The sequence below is a fragment of the Dryobates pubescens genome, chromosome 12 (genome assembly GCF_014839835.1).
Source record: "Dryobates pubescens isolate bDryPub1 chromosome 12, bDryPub1.pri, whole genome shotgun sequence".
NCBI lineage: Eukaryota > Metazoa > Chordata > Aves > Piciformes > Picidae > Dryobates > Dryobates pubescens.
The window spans coordinates 5,785,364-5,806,987 of NC_071623.1; the positions used below are offsets into that span (position 1 = coordinate 5,785,364).

At 45.0% G+C, this 21,624-nt stretch overlaps 1 protein-coding gene across 1 annotated transcript in view; it reads left to right on the forward strand.

Moving 5' to 3' along the window:
- The window catches only part of PPEF1 (protein phosphatase with EF-hand domain 1), a 54,457-nt gene that overhangs the window by 4,015 nt on the left and 28,818 nt on the right, over positions 1–21,624 (forward strand). Inside the window, exons 2-4 of the mRNA XM_009900786.2 lie at positions 11,045–11,232; positions 15,774–15,901; positions 17,531–17,582. Coding sequence (XP_009899088.2) covers positions 11,175–11,232; positions 15,774–15,901; positions 17,531–17,582 — 238 coding nt within the window. The 5' untranslated portion in view covers positions 11,045–11,174. The remainder of the gene's footprint in view (positions 1–11,044; positions 11,233–15,773; positions 15,902–17,530; positions 17,583–21,624) is intronic.

Sequence of the window (21,624 nt, forward strand, 5' to 3'; positions counted from 1 at the left end):
TTTCTGTTCTTTTGGCCAAGGATGCTAGTTTTGATGTGTTCTGTTCATCATCTCACCCAGAATCATAGGGGACAGAGGGGGAGATTTCTTTTCCTCTTCACCCAAATTAATCTCCTCCTGCTGATTTGTGAGAACAGATTTCTGTCATTCTCACCAAGACTGTTTCCAATTCTTCCAAACATTTATTTCTGTCTTAATTTCTTCTAGTCTCTTGATTCTTTCCCTTGTGATTAGCCATCCAGGTCTCTCTAGCATGGACTTGACTCCTGGCTAATACTTCAAATATTGTGTTGGGTCACATAAGAATACTTTTTTGAACTTGGTAGGGTAAGAGGAGGGGGACCCATGGTCAGGGCTCAGAAGGAGCACATTCACTTTGGCTACAGTTATCTTGAATCCTTCTGAAAAATATCAGTTACATCACTTTGGAGTGGGTGCTTGTGAGAAATAGGCCTGAAGCAGAATTTGAATTATGGATGTGGAATGCCTTCATGGAGGCTTGCTCAGGAGGTTAATGTTTCCAAAGTATTTGGAAGACAGAAGATGTGCTATTGCATCAGCAAGGGCTGCTTGTAAAGGGATGTCCCAATTGCTGTGCTAGCAACATAACTGGTTTTATTCTTGGCATGCAAGACTGCCCAACAACACATTGCCAGATTCTTTTTGACCTTTTCTCTGTTGCAGCTGTTGATGCCAAAACCCTTTTCAGCACTTAAGTGTGTTTAGAATGGATGACTGCTGAACAAAAAAGCGGTAGTACCTTGCTGGTGGACCTGGTATGTTCTCTTTGCCCTCTGTAGAAAGAAGAGTGGTCTTGTTTGGTACAGTTCTTGGGCTTGAACTGGAAAGGTTAATTTGGAAAGCACATTTATGTTTCCTCAAGTTGCATGTTACTGTGATCCCCATGGGTAACTGGAGAGGTGGCTCATTCTAGCAAGACTGACTTTATCAGGTTGCTTATCAGGTCATGTCAGACCACAAAGAGGGCAAACAACTTCCATAAATAACAAAAGAAAATAGGCAGTGGAGCCTTTGTCTTGCAGAATCTAACAGTTAAGGGTTTGATCTCTCTCCTATTGATCTTGGATGAGATGTTTCTGATAGATTTGTTTGTTGTTGGAAGAAAGCTTGGGAGCCTCTTGTTATGCAGAGATGTTGGCAAATGCCAATATAGGTGAATTTATCAGGCACAGTAAATGTTTTATAACTGATATGTATGCCCAGAGTGCAGTGGAAAGAGGTTATGATGTATTTCTGCTTGCATGCATTTTGGCAGAACAGTGTGATCATACATAAATGATTAGCTGCTGCAACTCTGATCAGGGAAAGTGCATCCTGCCAGAATGAAACATCAAAACTCTTCTGGGTCATGCAGGATTATCATGCTTCGTATGTTTTCCATTTTCTATCTCATCTCACAGGAGAGGAACAGCACTGAAAGTGGAAGCTTGTGCCTCCAGAACCTCCAAGGACTAGCTCAGTGGGTCAAACCAGTGCATTCACACAGTGCCTTCTGCTTTGCTGGTTTGACACTTTAAGTCTTTTCTGTACGTTAGTAAACGTCTCTGTTCTGTCACAGTGACTGCAACTGTCTGTCCCAAAAGACAGTTTAATCACTCTGTCGTTCACAGTGATGGTTGATGCCTTTAGAACTGTCACCAGACTGCTGGCAAAAACTTCCTCAAAATATCATGTTACACCATTATTAGACCCTTGGGGCAGGAGAGCAAAGATCTTGCTTTGTTTGTCTGTTCTCGGAAATCTTTTGCTCTCTATTCAGTCCTAGTGGGATTCCAACCCCCGGAGAGCCTGTGGAGCAGGGGGCGTTATAATGCCCGTTTTGTGCCCATCCACGTGGAGCTTTCTCCCACTGCAGCATACTTGGTAACCTCAGGTACTCTTTGGACCCACGGGCCCCTGCAGCTCCATCGTTTTGCACAGCAGCAAGCTGTGCCCAGCTTTTGGATAGGTGTGGAAGGACAGCCTGGGAGAAGAGGTGGTGTGGTGAGGATGAGTGACACTGCTGATATTACAGTATTGTACTCCTACTGACACACCACGTTTTTGAGTGGTGTGATTGGGTGTGTGTTCAAAACTGCCATGTCCCCATGCTGTTGACACACTGCCCAAAGCAGCAGATTCCTCAGGGTCTGTTTGCTAGCAGTGGGCTGGAATAAATTGCCTTGAGGGTGGCAGCTCTGCCCTTCCACAGGCACCTGTGCAGTGAGAGTCTGTGGTCAGCGTGGTGAGGAGGTAGGTCAGAGGTGCAGGCCTTGCTGCCAGGCATGAGGGTTTGATTTCAAAGCATGCTATGTTTGCTGGCCACACAGGGGAGCAACACTGCAGTGTTCTCGGCTGCTCTGATCCCTTTCCAGCAGTCTGAGGAGGAGCAGTACCAAAACATGAACTGAGTCCACTCAATTCCAGTTCTTGTGCACATGAAGAAATGAAGTGTGCAAGCATTAGTGCAGTGCTTCTGAGTGCAAAACTGGACTGCTTCATGCTTGCCCAATCTCCTGGGTGTGACTGCTTTGGACAACACCTAGATCACTGGCCTGCAGATCCAGCACCTCATGGGAAATTCAGCCTTCCCATAGGGGCTTTCACAACCATGCTGCTCACATCAGATCAGCAAATACCTGGACAGCCCTTATGTTTTGGGTTTTTCCCCCAGTCTGCTGTATCTTCTAAAATGCAAATCATTGCCTGAACACAGCAGAAGGGCCATTCCTCTTGGAAGAGATCATGTGACTTCAGATGCAAAGGATAACTTCAGCCCATCCCTTTCTCTGCCTGAGATTCCGGAGGCATGGTGGAAACCCAGCTCTTCAACAGCGTGCCTGCAGAGCAGCTGGATGGCTGCAGCCATGAGCTTTCACATCAGGCTGGACAATGAAGGCAGCGTCTCCCCTGGCTCTTTCTGAAGGAATTTCCTCTTGGGAAGCTGTATAAATAGGTGGAGAGCAAGTGCATTGCAGCTTCTGAGCTCCAGAGCCCCAGAGAGAACTGGAGCACCTGTTCTGCAGAGCTTCACCCCTCACTGTGCAGGACTGCTTCCGAAAAGAGGCCACTTTCTCTTAGGAAAAGACTCTTCTAAAGGTGCTTGTGTAGAAGATGTCTCAGTATTCCTGAAGGAGAAAGGAGAAAAAAAAAACAGGTAATATCTTTGGTTGGGGTGTGTGTGTGTGTGTATATATATATGTTTTAGTTCACTTTTAAAGAGCAAATTGACTTCATCCTAAGTCTGTGTAGGGAATGACAGATGTATATGGAACTATTAATAATTTTACCCTAAGGGAAATGAGTGTTTCAGACTATAAAGTTTGTCCTGGACTAGAACAGTTACCCAGAACTTAGGAGTACAAATGAGATCAAATAGCTTTGAGGCTGCTGTATGTCAAGAAAAAAAAAATGTTTTTTTATGATGATAATTTTGAGCCTTGTTTGGATGCTTAACTTAAGCTTCGTTAACAGAAATATGAATTTTAGTTGAAGCAGGAATGGAACTTTTTAACTGGCTCAGATTTCAACATGTTTTTCAACACTTTTTTTTTTTGTCCTGGAGCTTTACTCTTTTACCCCTTTCCCCCTTCCAGTTAGGAGAATTAAATGGAATGCCAGTAAGACCATGCAGGACAGTGGATGATTCAGATTTTGCTTGCAATGGGTGTAAACTTTTCCACTTGGTTGGGTCCAGTTTGCTACTGGTAACTTTATTTCAGGAGTTTTAATTTTCTGCTGGCCTCCTACAGTAATCTCCCCCTAGAGGCATTTAATGTTGCTGGAAAGTGATATGCTGGCTTTGCTTATGCTTAAACGTGAGCTGCACCTCATTTGTGCACTCACCTTTGCTACTCCCCTTCTTTAACAAATCCTCATCTAAGGCTTGCTATGCAAAAAAAAATGAGGCTGCCTGCTTTGTTTGTTTGTCTTCTGCACAAAAGTGTAGATGTATCCTTTGCTGATTGTAATTAAGATGAACTGGCATTTCCTCATCATTTTTCTGCTTCTTCTCTTTGAAGTTGCCAGCAGTTCTTGAACTTAACAATTGCTTGAGCAATCTGTGCATGTTCACATCTTTGCAGTTCTTGCTTTTGTTGCTTTTTTGCAGTGCTCAGGAATATGAGCTGCTCTGTCTTCATCCTGTTCTCTTGCAGGCTTTGCTGGCTTCCTGGTGTCTTACTGCATCCACTCTTTATTGATTCCTGGCCCAAAAAGGTACATCCTGAGATCTGGCAACACAGCCATTGCTAGAAGTTGTTTTGTCACTTTTATATTGAGCTTAGCCTTCTTTCTCTGAGCAGGCTGTAGAAATTATCTGTAAACAAAAAGGCTTTCTCATGTCTTTCTTTTACATTGATTAATAGGATGGGTTGGGTTGGAAGAGACTTCAGGATCATCTAGTTCCAACCCCACCTTCCACTATCCCAGGTTGCTCAAGGCCTCATCCAACCTGGCCTTGAACATCCCCAGAAAGGGGGCATCCAACACCTCCCTAGGCAACCTGTTCCAGTGTCTCACCAGCCTCACTCTGAAGAATCTCTTCCTAATCTCCAGTCTAAATCTGCCCTCCTCAAGCTCAAAGCCATTCCCTCTCATCCTATCACTACAAGCCTTTTAAAATATATATGTTTAAGATCTTGAAATTCACTTAATGGAAATGGCACTTTGTCCCATGGATGTGAAATAACAGAGAGCTAAACACATGACTGCTTTTGCTATGTTCATGTTCTCATATCAGCCCCTTGGCAAACCAAATTGAGTGTTGGTGTCAAAATTACAGCTGGCCATAGCCACGTGCTCTGTTTGTTGTCTGTGGCTGCTTTATCTCACTTTCTGCAGGAGGATCTTTTTAGCTAATAAAATCATCAGGTCATCTATAGATTCCCATCTTTGACACCTCCAGTTCTGGCAACAAAGCAATTTTGAAAAGTTGTCCCCTGCAGGTACTAACCTGGGTTTTGTGATTCAGTGTCTGAATTCTTTTCTCTGGGGTCTTTTGCCCTTTCCTGCTTCATTCAGCAATGCACAGAAGTAAATACAACAGAAACCCATTTTACAGCATCTATTTCTCAGCTCTCTGCAGTCCTCCTTTCACAGAATCACCAAGGTTGGAAGAGACCTCAAAAATCATCAAGTCCAACCTGTCACCACAGACTTCATGACTAAACCATGGCACCAAGTGCCATGTCCAGTCCCCTCTTGAACACCTCCAGGGATGAGGACTCCACCACCTCCCTGGGCAGCACATTCCAATGGTGAACGACTCTCTCAGTGAAGAACTTTCTCCTCACCTCCAGCCTAAACTTCCCCTGGCACAGCTTGAGACTGTGTCCTCTTGTTCTGGTGCTGGTTGCTTGAGAGAAGAGACCAACCCCTTCCTGGCTGCAACCTCCCTTCAAGTAGTTGTAGACAGTAATGAGGTCTCCCCTGAGCCTCCTCTTCTCCAGGCTAAGCAACCCCAGCTCCCTCAGCCTCTCCTCACAGGGCTGTACTCAAGGCCTCTCCCCAGTCTCGTTGCCCTTCTCTGGACATGTTCAAGAGTCTCAATGTCCTTCTTAAACTGAGGGGCCCAGAACTGGACACAATACTCTAAATAAAGTTTGTGAGCCACAGACCTCACTGGAAAGCCCCTGTCAATGGAAGCTCCATCCATCCAAGCTTAATGGTGAGTAGTGTCCCTGTCTCATCACCTCTCCAACCGCATGGAACAGATTGCCCAGGGAGGTGGTGGAAGCTCCATCCCTGGAGCTTCAAGGCCAAGCTGGATGTGGCTCTGGGCAACCTGATCTAGTGTGAGAGGTCCCCACCCATGGCACGGGGGTTGGAACTAGATGCTCCTTGAGGTCCCTTCCAAACCTAACAATTCTATGGTTCTATATATGGGAGGAGATCATAACTACCTGTTGACAAATATGGCTCAGACCAGGACAAGTAGGGAAAGGAGGCACATTACTGGAGATAGCCAGTGGAGGGAAAAAAATGTTGAGGGTGTAGCATAATTGTGGCAGTTCCATCCCAGCAAAATTAAAGAGAGAAGCTTTTCATTCTTTGTTTATCTGAGGTGAGAAACAAATGGAATGAAGCAAGCAGTTAAAAGTCTAGTGGCTCTTATTTCTATGGCTTCCATATCCTCAAGCTTGACCTAGCTTACACTTGTCTGCCAGTAGCACAGCTCATCTAATTTTAAAAGGTGAGAGATGTTTGAAAGGGTGGCTCTCTGCCCAAAGGAGCTACAGCCTGATTTCATTAAGAGTCAGCTATAAATCTTAACAAGATCTCCACTCTTCTTGAGGCAGCCTGCTCTTTACGTGGCTGACAATTTGGAGGCATGATTGATTTGGGGCAGCACCTATTACATCTGGATCAAATGGTGCTGACTCATTATCCTTGTAAATCAAGCTCCTGACAGCTCAGGTTCTGAACCCCAAATTTCTGAGCAGTTGCTGCAGTGTAACCTTTGGTGATTGCTACCCAGACAGAGAGCTACGTGTGCTGCTCTGGCTTAGCTCTGTGCCTGCCTATTGCCATGGCTGGAGTGACATTTTATTTTGCTTCAGTGAATGGACTGTGTATTCAGTGCCTCTCCATCACAAAATTGCCTTTTTGCTGAACTGAGAGAAATGCAGCAATTTCTTGGAATTATATCTAAAAATCTCCAGCTTGTAGAAATTGGATTGCTGCCTGCTTTGTACTGAACACAACAGATTCTCTCTTAAGGGTAAATCAGAGCTATGGTATCCAGAATGCTAACACAGCATCACCTCACCTGGCTACCTTGTAGCTCTGAGGCTTTTTCAATACTTTGGTAAAAGCTCAGCTTTCCATTGCATCAGCCACCAGTTGGGGGAATTTTTTAATGATTATTAATTCTTCACCAGGTGTTGCTATGCCTCATAGTAAACAGCTCCCAGAAATTACTCTCATGTTTTAAATAGTTGGGTTTCAGCCCATTGGATGATAGGTTGGACATGATGATCTTGAAGGTCTCTTCCAACCTGGTTTGTTCTATTCTACTCTAACCTACTTTCACTGCACTGGTTAGGGCACACCTTGAGTCCTGTGTCCAGTTCTGGGCCCCTCAGCATAGGAAAGATGTTGAGCTGCTGGAAGGTGTCCAGAGAAGGGCAACAAAGCTGGGGAGGGGTCTGGAGCACAGCCCTGTGAGGAGAGGCTGAGGGAGCTGGGGTTGCTTAGCCTGGAGAAGAGGAGGCTCAGGGGAGACCTCCTTGCTCTCTACAACTCCCTGAAGGGAGGTTGTAGACCAGCAGATGTTGGTCTCTTCTCCCAGGCACCCAGCAGCAGAACAAGAGGACACAGTCTTGAGCTGCACCAGGGGATGTTCAGACTGGATGTTAGGAGGACATTCTATATAGAGAGAGTGATTGCCCATTGGAATGTGCTGCCCAGGGAGGTGGTGGGGTCACCATCATTGGAGATGTTTAGGAGGAGACTGGATGGGGTGCTTGGTGCCATGGTTTAGTTGATTAGGTGGTGTTGGATGATAGGTTGAATGTGATGATCTTGAAGGTCTCTTCCAACCTGGTTTATGCTATTCCAAGGGAAGGCCTCCATAGCCTTTGCCTAGTAGTTTTTTCCTGCCTCAGGAAGGCAGGATTTAGCATGGAGCAGGAGCTGGCTTGCACCAGCATAGTAGGATGCTGGAAAGCAGGGTTTTCTTCCTTTGGACCAGTTCAATTAGGAGCAGCAAAAAGCCTTGGGCTGAGGGAGGCATTGGCTCTTTCTACAGTGGCTTGTTCCCCTTGTTCATGATTCCTTAGTCAGACAAGAAGGGCAGAAAGTTAATTTGCTGGGCCCATGTTGCTGGAGTCTTCAATAGGTGTAACTGATCTGAGTGTAGGCATGCAGGTTCACAGCCAAAAGGGCTCCTTATCCACTTGATAAGCTATTGGGAAACGGGAGTACTTTCAATGTTTGCTATGTCCATTGTAGGATGCAGGTGTTTGAGACTGAAGGTGATGATTAGTCCCCTGGACCAGCTCTCTGATGGCCATTTTTGGCCTTTTAAGTAGGTTTAATGATAGGGTATATTTGTGCAAGTTTTCCTTCAAGCTTTCAGTCTGTTTCAGACATCATTTACAGCTATCACCATGAAATTTCTGTCTCTACATCTCTACCTTTTTTATTGCTTTACTCAAGGAGGTGTTAGAAGTCTATGAATCCAGAGGTAGGTAGAAAGAAGGGTGGAGATGGCTAGGAGAAAAGCTTAAGTCATTGAAAATAGGGTTGGGTAGTGATTCAGATCCCTGCTTCTTGATTCAGCCCACTGTTTGCTATGGCTTGGGTGGAGTCCTGAGAGGCATGATGGTTCTGTTTGGGGCTGTGGTTGCCCAGTTCCATGCTACCTGCCCTTCAATAAAAGTTGTGTCACTGCAACAGGACTTAGGTTGTAAGCTCTGTTTTGCTCTTGGCACTAGTCTTCAAATCACAATTCAGATTGTGGCTGGCTGGTTTGAGATAGACTAAGGCCTGATATTCCCTTAAGAGAGCAAAGGGGGAGACAGTATTCAGGAAGACAACAATTGTTTGGAGAGAAGACAAATCGAGCTATTAGCAGTATCAGTGCTGTAATTGATGCTGTTAAAGCAATTAATTGGCTCAAAATGAAAGTAATAGCATTTTTTATTTATTTCATGATAGCTCCTTCAGAGAGAAGGAAAGCAGCTAGCTTGGGGGGGGGGGAGCCCCCTAAAATCCTTTCCTGAATTAAATAGTGACTCAAGGTGGTAGACCCATCTTGAGTGTAGGATACCCTTGTATTGTGAGACCCTGAAAAATAACTTCACAAGTAGAAAGAGTTGTGTGATATTCATATACCATAAATAATCAACATGTGAAACCTGTAAATAGTGCCACAGCAATCAATGTATTCAAAGTATTGAGACTGACAATAAGCCACATATGTATTTGTTTTCCCTCTCTTATCCTCCTGTAATTCTACTTCTGTTAGTAAAGCCAAAGGAAAAGAAGAGTAGTTAAGCATTCATTTTCAGAGCATCCTAGAATGGGCTCAGAGATCATTTGCTACAACCTCCCCACCATGGGCATGGATACCTCTCTAGTAGACTCAGCTGCTCAAGGTCTCATCCAGCCTGGGGTTCAACACTCCCAGGGAGGAGGCAGCCACAGCCTACCTGGGCAGCCTGTGCCACCCTCACACTGAAGAACTTCCTAAGATCCAATCTAACCCTGCTCTGCCTCAGCTTCAAACCATTACCCCTTGGCCTATTGTGAGCTACCCTTACGAAAAGTACCTCTGTAGACTTCCTGTAGGATCCCCTCAGGTACTGGAAGGCAGCTCTAAGGTCCCCTGGAGCCTTTTCCTCTCCAGGTTAAACACCCCCCAGCTCCCTCAGCCTGTCCTCGCAGCAGAGCTGCTCCAGCCCTTGGATCTTCTTTGTGGCCTCCTCTGGCCTCACTCCAGCAGCTCTGTGTCCTCCTTCTGCTGGGGACACCAGAACTGGAGGCAAGATTTGAGGTGGGGTCTCAGCAGAGCAGAGTCCTGGGGCAGAATCCCCTTTCTTGCCCTGCTGCCCACACACCAGGTTGCTGATTAATTTCTCTGTTGTTTTAAAACTCGAGTTAAAAGCAAAGAAATATCAATGAAATGAAACAACAAACGCAATAACTGAGATGCCAGACTTGCTAGAGAGAAATATATATCCCTGAGACATAGGGAGAGAGGAATCAGTGTGATCATGTAAGAAATCTTCAAAGTTCAGACTCTTTAAGAGCATCAATGACCTTGTGCCTAAGAAATCAACCTGGTTTGTATCTTAAGGGAACTGGATTAATCTGAACTTGCTGATGAGGAAGTGTATTGCATTATTGAATGATACCATTTAGTGAGGAGCTGAGCAAGTGACAGTAGGAAACCCCAAAAGGCCAAGTTGCAAAATGTACTTTGTGCAATTATTTAATTAAACCAAAACTGGCATTTAGAATGTTAGAAATGCAACTGCAAATTGGGTGTTTTACTTAGATGAAACCTGATAAGCAGTCTGCTATGGCAGTGTCTCTCCTTGTAGATTTAGTGGTGGTGACACTGATGGCTAAAGTGATAGATGGGGTGGTAGAGCACCACTGAAAACCCACAGAATGTTAGGAGGCCTGAAGTTTGTGGCTTTTCTAGCAATAGTATCAGCTATGACTTAAAGTCCTCAAAATTCTACAGCTCTGATTTTCAGATCCCAAGAATGAAGGGTAACATGTTTCTGTTCTCCTCCCCTCTACTCTGCCATAGTGAGACCTCACCTGAAATATTGCATCCACTTTTGGGCTCCCCAGTTCAGGAGGGACAGGGATTTACTGGAGAGAGTCCCAGGGAGGGCTACAAGGATGCTGAAGGGACTGGAGACTGCCTGATGAGGAGAGGCTGAGAGCCCTGGGGCTGTTTAGTCTGGAGAAGACTGAGAGGGGATTTAACATGTTTATAAATATCTGAGGGCTGGGGATCAGGAAGAATGGGACAGCCTCTGCTCAGTTGCAGCCTGTGATAGGACAAGGGGCAGTGGATATGGACAGCAGAGGAGGCTCCACCTCAACATGAGGAGGAACTTCACGGAGCATTGGAACAGGCTGCCCAGAGAGGTTGTGGAGTCTCCTTCTCTGGAGACTTTCAGAACCCATATGGATGCATTCCTGTGTGGTCTGTGCTAGATTTTATGGTTATATGGTCCTGCTCTGGCTGGGGACTGAACTTTGTGATCTGCAGAGGTCTCTTCCATCCTGTGATCCTGTATTGTGATAAGGCTTCAAATAGCTATCTTGAGATTAAGGAATCACTCGGGCAGATGAACTTGGAGCTAACACGTAAGGAGTAAACTGTATTAATGACTGAGTTCATCTGTCCTGAGTGCAAGCTGATAGTAATCATATGAAAAAGAAGCCTAGGATGCTTTATCAGGCCCTGTTTGTGTAGGACATGCTATACAACAATTCATTCTGAGCTGTAGTTGCTTTAGATTCTGTCTTGCCAAACACTTTGGATTTTAACTCTCCCTCCCAATCCTCTCCCTGTTAGGAGTGCTAGGAGGAACCCAGGACCCTGGAAGGATCCAGTCCTCACCACTAAAAGAACAGCACAGGAAATATGTGTAAAGCTAAGAGCTGAAAGAAGTGGGCTTTGTGTCAGCAGCAGTTAAAACTGATTGATGTGCATTGGAACCATGGGATGCAGCAGTTCTGTAGCTGACAGAAGGTCAGAGAACGGTGAGTACTGCCTTTGTCTTCCAGGTCAGTGATTGTTCTCTCTGTAACACCAGAAGGTGATCACAAGGTAACATTTGCCCCAATTCCTGTTGTTAAAATACTTCTTCAGAGAAAATTACTTTAATTATCCTCTCTCTAAAAGAGTGTGATCTTCAGAGGTCACTTCCAACCCCTGCCATCCTGTGATTCTGTGTGAATGCACAGCTTTTACATGCTGGCTGAGGTTAGAAGGCAACTGCAGACCACCTCTGATATCTACAGATGGGATTGGAACAAATCCACAGCATCTGGGACAGAAGCTACACTTCAGATATGTCTGCCCTTCACTGTGTCACTGGCAAAGCCTGTGGGGTAAAATATTGAGAGGAATCCATCATGGCCTTCCCATGATTCCTTGGATAACTGCCCCAAATTCCCTGCTGTTGGGTGACCCCTGATTATGAACCAAATGTGGTAATTAAGCAGAGCTATTACAGTGACTCTCAGAACTGATTTTCTGCCACACCCAGTGCTTGATCTGAATTTGTCACTGAGACTGTCAATTGAAAGTCTCCATAATACCTGCTTCAATGCTCAGTTCAAAAATAATGCCTCATCCCCCTGCTTTTAATCATCCCACACCCTGGAATGCACACACCAGGTTTTGCACAGGCAGGTGGGTTCCAGGACTGGCTCAGACCTTTGCTCAGATCGTTTGTGTTCTCTTTCAAGGTTTTTCACTAAAGCATGGTGGGCCAAGAGGTGTGTTATGTGGCATTGTGTGCAGGTTTGGGAGATGGCTGAAAAGGAAGGCTCTTTTTGGCTGCCCAGCCAGGATGTAAGTCACATGAAACTGGCTGCTAAGAAGCAGGAGCACTTCATCATGGCTACAGGGATCCAAGCTAATTGGTTTAAGGGTAGCCCTCAGCTTTGTCCTCAAAGCAGCCTCAGTGCTTCATCACAGCAGTGGAAATAGACTGGAAGCATCTGGAGTCTGAGAACAACTTGCTGCTGAGAAGTGGCTGCTCCTATTTGGGTTTGTGTGCTGTACATATATGTGCCTTATAAGGGCTCAGAATCAAGTTAGTTGGGAATATTTTTGAGGGTGTAAGAGTTTGGAATGGACACAAGGAGCTGTACTGTCTTGGTCTGGAGCCATCAATATACACTGGTGTGGAGCTAGGCTTTGCTACCCCAAAGCTGACTTAGGGTTTTGTGTGCTCTTTGTCAGTGTTCAGTCCTCTCCAGCTGCCAGATGGTTCTCTTTCTGCACTTCAGCAGTAGTCAAATGTTGCTGAACTGGCATTCCATCTGCAGCCTGAGGCTGTACATCCCTCAAATGCCTTAATAACGTGAATTTAACAGGTACTCAGTGGTGTAGAGACCTTCTGCAGCTAAGAACATTTTCTTTAATGGATGCAGTTTAGCCTAGTGTGAAAATCATGTTCTGAGTCAGGCCTGAGAACAACAGTGCTGTAGTAAGTGCAATTAAACAAAACAACAACAAGAGGCAGGAAATATTCTGTTAGATTTGCAACATTAACCATAGTGGTTGATATCTATCTGTCTTCTGTGCTGCCAGCGTTAAGTGCTCAGGACCATTAAGCAACCCAGGGAGGCTTTAATGGGAAGTTTAATGGTTCTGATGCTGGAAATCAGTTTCTGTGCTGGTGGCTGTGCTGTGCCCCTTGGGTACTCTTCTAAACAGAAAAGTTGGTGACAGTCTTGCTCTGATGTGTCAATCTGTCAGATCTGTGGTGCTGCTGAATTCCAGAAAGGACAGGAAACAAGAGACATCCTATTGTTTATGCAGGGTACACAAGATGCTCTTAGTCCTTTAAAGACTGCATTTCCTTCAGGCAGGAGGTCTTTTCTAGGATGGATGTCATGCCTGGAGGATGATAGTCTCTTCTGACTTTTGGCCTTATCTGGACTAGAAAACTTTACCTGCAGCTCCTTTGACTTGTTCCCTCAAGATAAGAAGCTTCAAGACTTTTTTTCTGTGTCCTATGCTGAGCTATTCAGGGTTGAGTTCCTTAGGAAACTCCTCTAAGTGAAGTGTTAGCTGCAAGGTTGGAGGCAAAGGCTTGATACTTCTTGCCCTCTCTCTTTTCTTCTTTCTTTTTGTTTTTTTTTTTTTTTCACTGGTATCCTGTTGAGAGTACAGAGGAAGGGAAAAAAAAAAAAGGCTAGGGAAAAAGAGATGAGAGATCAGTCCAGAAAGAATTATGTTCAACTTTAAGTGAGTGAATGTGACATCTCTTAAGAACACCCTCCTAGCTTACTCTGGTTTTTTGTTGCCAGGCAAGAATATGGTGGTGGTGATGTGACTGCATTGAGATGGGTGCAGGATCCAATACCCCTGTGCTCTGTCTTCCTCTTGTGATGCCTCTTGACTGCCCCTGCTAGTGTTCTGTAAGGCTAAGCATGTTAATACAGAGTCCCCTTCTGACCATAATTTAAGCAAATTACTAGATTTGAACGTGCCATTGTTTCAGCTGCTTGATCTTCAAGGCAGGAGTTGCATTTTGTTCTGATCTTCTATAGTAAGTGGTGTTCTCCTCTAGATGATCAATGTCCTAAGTATCTGAAACATGCATTTATTCCTCTCTAGCTGATCTTTATAAACCAGTTAACAAGGACCAAGGAATGCTTTTCTCCAAGTTAGTTGATCTTCCTGGGAAAGCACCCTGAAAGCAACAGAGGCACAGCTCTGAGAGACAGCAGGAGTTACTGCTGAGCTCTTCTGTTCCTCTTCTCCCAGGCTCACTGTGATTTCAGGCTGAACATATCTCAGACATCACAGAATGTTAAGGGTTGGAAGGGACCTCAGAAAGCTTCCAGTTGAAGCCCCCTGCCAGCTGAGGAGCACCCAGGGCAGATCACAGAGGAACATATCCAGGCAGGTTTGGAGTATCTCCAGAGAGGGAGACTCCACAACATCCCCTCCAGCCTTCTGCTTTCTCTCCTCCCTCCAGATCTGTTGGAGCTGCAGTGATTAGCTGTGATGCTGAGGGCATGCCTGGCTGCTTTTCTCCTTGTCTTCCTGCTGCCACCACCGTTTTTCATGCCCCAGCTCCTTAGGGCTGCTACCCTGTGGGTACCAGGAGTAGCAGCATGGTGAGCATCAGCTTCTGTCCCCCTGCACAGCTTTCACTGCTGGCTGCTGTTCACACAGAACTTATTGCTTGACAGATGTGAAGAGATCTCCCCACAGGACAATACCTACCCTAGGACCTCTTTGTGTCCCCTGATGTCCTGCTTGATAAACTTTTATCTGAGCAGATAAGTGAAGGTATCTGAGGAGTGATTAAGGCCCTTCATTCTAGGCTGCAGACTTGGTGATTGTTCTTCAGTGACAGCTCTAGCAGTTTTCCAGATTGAGACAATAGCAGACACAACTTTTTGAAGTACTGAGTGGGATGCATATCCAACATATAATCCAAAATGGTCTTCTGATATATTCCATTGAACTCTTGGGGTGAGTGTTCCTTTGTTAACAGATGTTAAGGTTTGAGTTTTGCTGGCTTGCTGGTACAGCCATGCAGGCAAAAGCTTTCTGTTAGGAGAGGCAAACTCTGTAATCCCATGATGCCCATGTTAGAGCTTGCAAAGTCTGAAGCTTTTTTTACTGCAGGTTGGTAAAGAACTACATCTTACTGGTAGGCTAAACTGCTCCTCTTCTTTTCCTTACTGTTACACTTTGAAGGGGGAACTTTAGCCTAGTTCCTGACTGCAAAGGCTGAAAGTAAAATGAATGACCAATGGATGCAAAAGGAAAATAATGATAAGGTCTATAGAATTCATTGGATTGCTAATGGAGATAGATAGTAGTGGCAGAAACAGTTTTTTTCTGCTTCTGTCACTTCAGCTTGCAACTTTCCTTTCTCTCTTTTGTGGCCTTGCCAATGCTATGTCTGTTTTGACTACTGTGTGAGGCAATAGGAAGGAGGGAGGGGGTGAACAGGTTGCCCTGGATCCATCCAGAGGAGTCTGAGGAGTTTCTGTGTTGTTTTAAAATTGTAAATATATATATATATAGTACATGTATGGTATATTTTGTACATATTCATTGCATTTCATATGTCTAAATTTTAGTTTGTTTGTAAATAGAGCTTCATTTGCTTCCAAAACCTTCTGAGCTAGCTTGGCAATTTATTTTGGGGGTAGTTTCTCCAAATGAGTTGGGGGCTAATTTCAACCCACCACATTTACCTTCCCAGAGCCCACATACTGCCCATCAGCTGGAGATGGATGACTTCTTACACGAGCATGGTATTCAGGACAATGAAATGAGGAAGGTTTCTAAGAATATAAGTCTGAGCAAGTCAGCTAGTTTGGGATCTGGCCCTGAAGACAGAAATAGTAAAGGCAGCATTTATTCATTACTGGAGAGCACTATTTCAGTCTCCCTTTTCCAGGGACCAGTCCTAATGTCAGCTGTGCACAGCGGTCTGGATTGGTCATCCATCTGCAAAGCCCTGCAGAGGCAGCATGTGTGTTTTCAGTGCAGATTGCACCCTACCCATGGGTACTCACTCCATTGCCTTCTCTTTTGGCAGTCATCAGAGCTGCCATCCTCATCCAGAACTGGTACCGCTTTACCATGGCCCGGCTGGAGACGAGGCGCCGCTACTCACTGAGTATCTTTCAGTCAATTGAATATGCTGAAGAGCAAGATCAGCTACAGGTTTGTAATCTTCAGTTCTTCCCCTACAAGCAGTTGTGCTGTTTTCAGAGAGCTGAAACTGCTCAAACAAAATGGCTGTGTGGCTGTTTCTCCCTACCAATCTGTGTCCTGTATAATAAAACCACTTCCATGCCTCGAGAGTAGAATCATAGAATGGTCTGGATGGGAAGGGACCTCCAAAGGTCATCTAGTCTAATTCCCCTCTGCAGTAAGCAGGGGCATCCTCAACTAGATCAGATTGCCCCCAGTCCTGTTCCAGCCTCCCCTTGAATATCTCCAGGGATGGAGCCTCAACTACCTCCCTGGGTGACCTGTTCCAGTGTTTCACTATCCTCATGGTAAACAACTGATTTAGTTATACATGTGTATGTGTGTATAACCATCTATGATCATGACACCATTCTACCCATACAACCATACCTAGGCTAGAGATTCCTGTAGAACAGCTCTGTTAGCCAGGAATTGCTGGTCATCCCACTATGGGTGATCTTAACTGTGTGTGTGGGGCAAGATAGGTGCAACAGAAATATCAGAGTATCAGTGCAGGCTTCCTTTAGGGTCAATCAAGGGAATTAGAAACTTAGAGGACTTTGTGTTAGTTGACAGCAAGTTCTCCGTGGGACAGCAATGTGCCCTTGTGGCCAAGAAAGCCAATGGGATACTGGGGTACATCAAGAAAAGTGTGGCCAGGAGGGCTAGGGAGGTTGTCCCCCTCTGCTCTGCCCTGCTGAGACCACACCTGAATACTGTGTCCAGTTTTGGGCTGCCCGGCTCGAGAGAGACAGGGACCTGCTGGAGAGAATCCAGCAGAGGGCTATGAGGATGATTAGGGGACTTGAGCATCTCCCCTGTGAAGAGAGACTGGGAGCCCTGAGGCTGTTTAGTCTGGAGAAGAGAAGACTGAGAGGAGATCTGATCAATGTCTATCAGTATCTGAGGGGTGGGTGTCAAGTGGAGGGGGCCAAACTCTTTTTTGAGGTGCACAGTAATAAGATAGGGAACAATGGATACAAACTTGAACATAGAAGGTTTCACCTCAGTGTGAGGAGAAACTTTACAGTGAGGGTGACAGGGCCCTGGAGCAGGCTGCCCAGAGAGGTTGTGGAGTGTCCTTCTCTGTACACATTCAAAACCCACCTGGATGCATTCCTGTGCAGACTACCCTGGGTGCTCCTGCTCTGGCAGGGGGCTTGGACTGGATGATCTCTGGAGGTCCTTTCCAACCTCTCATGTACTGTGATGCTGTGTTCATCCCAGCATCAGTGTCTAAAGTCAGTTCAGTGCACTCTAACAGTATACAGAATACAAAGGAAGTCTAGGCAAGTATCTGGACAAGATGAATTATACCCCAAAATGCCAGCAGCACCGAAACAGGCCTGGAGCTTTTTATGCATTCATCTGGTGTCAGTCTGTTAGTTCATAGCAAAGAGAGAAAGGACTGAGCCATTTTTGTACTAGGACAGAAGTTGTATCATTATTGCAGGTGGCTGCTGTGGAAGCATTCAGTAGTGTCTTAGATCCCCCTGCATGGGAAATTGTTAGTAATTGAGTAAGGGAAGAGGATGTTAACATTTGCTGGGTCCCCTAAACTGATCAGTCTGTGTTTGTTGTTTTCTTTTCTGTACTTAGCTATCCAACTTTTTTACCTTCATGCTGGATCACTGCACTCATCCTGATTCAGGTAAGGATAAAATATGGAGATTCTATTTGGAAAAGCTGATATGAGGAAAGTTTGTTTTCAAGGTGATGTTTACAGCCTGTGGCACATGCTGGAGCTGAGGTTTGCTTTGCCAAATATTATCATAAGAATTTTGTCCAGGAAGTGATGACTCTGCTCAGTATCTACTTAATGAGTCAAGATGTGAGACACAACAGATAACCTGTTGTCCTTACAAGAGTACTCAGGGATGCTCAGAGTGCTTCCTTATCTTACTGCCCTTATGCAGCTCTTGTGGTAGCCTTACAGACAACAATTTTCACAGCTTTCTGTGCCTTTTCCTTAAACAATGAAATGTGATTATTCTGGTCTGGTTGATTTAGGGCAGCTATAATCAAAGAACTTGCCTTCAAGGAGGCAAGGAGGTTGCTTTTTTTCCCCTCTGATTTTTTTTTTTTAATTGTTATTTTTTGTCCCTGAAACAGTTTTGGACCACTTCTTAATTTAATTTGTTCTAGATTTCACTGTGGTAGCGTGGTATTTTATGTGGTGGTGTGAAGGTTTAATCCTCCTGTATATCAGTATATGAATGACTAAAAATGAAGTAAATCTAAACTGCTGGAGATCAGTCTTTAGAAGCTATCTCACCTAAAGACACAGTTTATTCATAGAATGGTTTGAGATGGAAGGGACCTTGGAGATCACCTAGTTCCAGCTCCCCTGCCATAGGCAGGGACACCTTCCACTAGACCAGGTTGCTCAAGGCCTCTTCCAACCTAGCACTGAACATCTTCAGGGAGGAAGCATGCATGACCGCCCTGGGCAACCTGTCCCAGCATCTCACCATCCTCACTGGAAAGAATTTCTTCCTAATACCCAGTCTAAATCTCAGGCTTAAAATCTACCCTCCTCAAGCACAACCTTTTTATTTTTGACTCACAGAATCACCAAGGTTGGAAGAGACCTCAAGGATCATCAAGTCCAACCTGTCACCACAGACACCATGACTAAACCATGGTACCAAGTGCTCTGACCAATCCCCTCTTGAACACCTCTTTATTTTTGAGGCACTTTGGGATCCTTGGACAAATTTTTGAGGTCAAGCTCAACAGAAGGACAGCCTGAAAGCTATTCCTAAATCCAGAAAGCAAACATGACTTCCCTGAACCAATTTAGAATAGATCTAATCCCAGGGGAGTTAAAAAGGAGGCTGTCCCCTTCTTATTGAATTACAAGAGAATGTCCTTTCTCTTTCATCTGGTCCAGCCATGGGTTATTCCAATTAAAACTTGCACAAGACACTCTGCTAGCAGGATAAAACCACCATCAAAACCTAAGTGGTTTGGTGTTCTAATGCCCACCATTAGCAGTGGTGATTTTGCTCTCTTAAATACTTTAGAGTGCCTAATGCTCTCTGTGCTCTGCAGAAGAAGAAATTACATTTGAACCTTGCTCCAAAGCCAAGGATGCAATAATCCTTCCTTTGATTTGTTTCCATTATCACTGTATTCTGAAGGAAAAAAAAAGAAAAGAATCTGCTTTAGTAATGTAACTTTCTGGGAAGGAATTGGCAAACTTAAAGCAAATCAAACACTGCTCACTTCATCTGCTTCTACATGCTGACAGTGTGCCTCAGTTCAGCTTTTTCACCTGAGTGGGAAAAGAAAATAGTAGTGGTAGGTCTGAGGTTTGGAAAAAATAGTGCTGATGTCTATTTTCACTGTAATATTAAAAGGAAGTTTTCCAGCTGCTTGTGGTAGATATGATTTATCCACCTTTTTTAACTGTCTGGTGACAGAAGGAACAAAGGTGAGGTGCTGGGGCTCAGGACATGGCTGGGACAGAGCACACTGCTGTGTTCATAGGCCATTGGTGGGCGGGTGATGCCCAATGCCAGCACCAGTGGCAATGGTGGAAGTTGAGGCATAGGAAGTGCCATGGAAACCTGAAGGAAAAGCATTTTCCCTGTGAGGATGACAGAGCCCTAGAACAGGCTGCCTAGGGGGGTTGTGGAGTCTCCCTCTCTGGAGATATTCCAAACCCATCTGGATGCATTCCTGTGTGACCTGGTCTAGGTGATCCTGCTCTGGCAGAGGGGTTGGGCTGGATCATCTTTTGAGGTCCCTTCCTGCCCCTAACATTGTGTGATTCAGGTAGAGATCCTGGCCCCACCTGTGCACAGGGAGGGGTGGAGGGTGCTGTGGACTGTCCCTTGTCACCTATTTGGGTGACTCTTTTTTTGATCAGACTGAAACACATGGTAAAGTCCATGGCTTATGGTAAAGTTCTTTTGCTTGCTTAAAACTCTCATCAGTTAAGACTGAAGCTGCTAGGACTTGATAACTGCTCCAAAGGCTTTGTCTTTGTCTTGGTTTGTTCTTTCCCCTTTTCTAACACCTCATGCTACAGATGCCAGAACCCAAACCAAACCAGATTCTATAAGGTAGGTGTTTAACAGAGATACCTGAGACCACCTGTGCAAAGAAGCTGACTTGGGGTTGTTTTCTTTTGAGAAATTGCATATCAAATTTCTGTTGTGTGGTTATGTTTGTCCCACTGTTGACTGGGTGCATTCTTGAAGCTCTTGATTGCTTGCCCCTCTAAGTGACCTTTGCAGCACCCATGCTAGCCCCACTGAAGCAAAATCAGTGCTGAACAGAGCAATTTTTAATGGCCTGCTTCCAGTACTGCTGAATCACAGCCTTAAGATGCAAGTCACAGTGAGTGTGTAAACATAACAAGCAGAGAGGTCTTGCCATCCCCAAGTATTTTCTAACCCCACCATTTTCTAGCTTGCTTTTCATCAGTGTGTGCTCACTTCAAGTGACAGCATATGGTTCTCAAGCCCTCTCCAAGAAGATAAGAGATAATATTCTCAGCAGACAATAGGTTGCCTGTTCTTCTCAGCATGTGGTGAGAAAGCTACCTGAAGACTTTGTGATCTGTTCTTTTGCTGTCATTACAAACCACTCGGTCTCCACTATTCATCTTGTCACTTCCCTGGTTCTAATCTGCTTTTTCAGGATATGTTATTCCAAGAAAGCAAGCAGCCACCATCTCATTAACACAGCAGTGCTGTTGATGTGATTGTTTTTTTCACCCTGCTTCATATGTCAGTGTAGCTTAAGTTGTGATTGGGATGTTGTATAGCTCTGTCTTGTTCTGCTTCTGACTAAAGGCTATTTTCCAGAGGTTTGTGGGAAGTAAGAATGAAAACCTTTGCCCCCTTGCACTGTTCCTCCTCCCTCCCTGAAAAAAATCCCTGCATACCTACTCAGCCTTTCAACTGAAAGGTCTCTTGTCAGAGAAAGCTGGAAACCACTTTTCCAGCAAAAGATGACCTATTTACTCATTCTTTTGGGGTTGCATTGAGGGTGAGAAGGCTGCAAACATGCCCTGGGCAAAGTAGTAGGACTGATAGTCTGAGGCAACCCTGGCTATGCCTGTCAGGATCACCAGGGCAGGAGCCACACACCTCCTGAAGCCAAAAGGGAACATAAGTAAGTGCTGTTTTCTGCTGTATCACTGCCCATGAGATCTCCTTTAAAGCATTAAGGCCCTTCCAAAGGGTTTTGCATAGAGGGATTCTTGCAGTGGGGAGTAAGCCACAGCTACTTGCAGCACCAGGAACTATGGAAGGAATAATTGTTTGGAGTGTAATAGAAATCTTCCTTAGTGGGCTTAAGGTCTGTCTGGCCTTGGCCTGATGGCTGTGGAACAGTATCTTGGCAGATGTAAAAGCACTCCCCAGGAGTCAGAGGTGCTCTCAGGTACCCTAGTGATTAGTCTGAGTGTGCATTGGCTACAGAAGTAGCTGATTCCATGTTAACCCAGTAGTGATTACCTCATTGGCAGTGGTGTCTTTGATCAACCTAGCTCCCATGGGCAGGTAGTGTTGTCAGGAGAACCAGGTCCCTGGCTTTTCTGTGGCTCAGCTGACTCCACACAGCTCTGAACTTTCACATTTAACATGAATGTAGCTGTTGTCCTCTAGGGTAGTTGTGTGGGGTCTGCTAATAGTGAAGGCCCAACTCGCTGAGCTTGGGCTAGACTTCTAGTGTCAAAG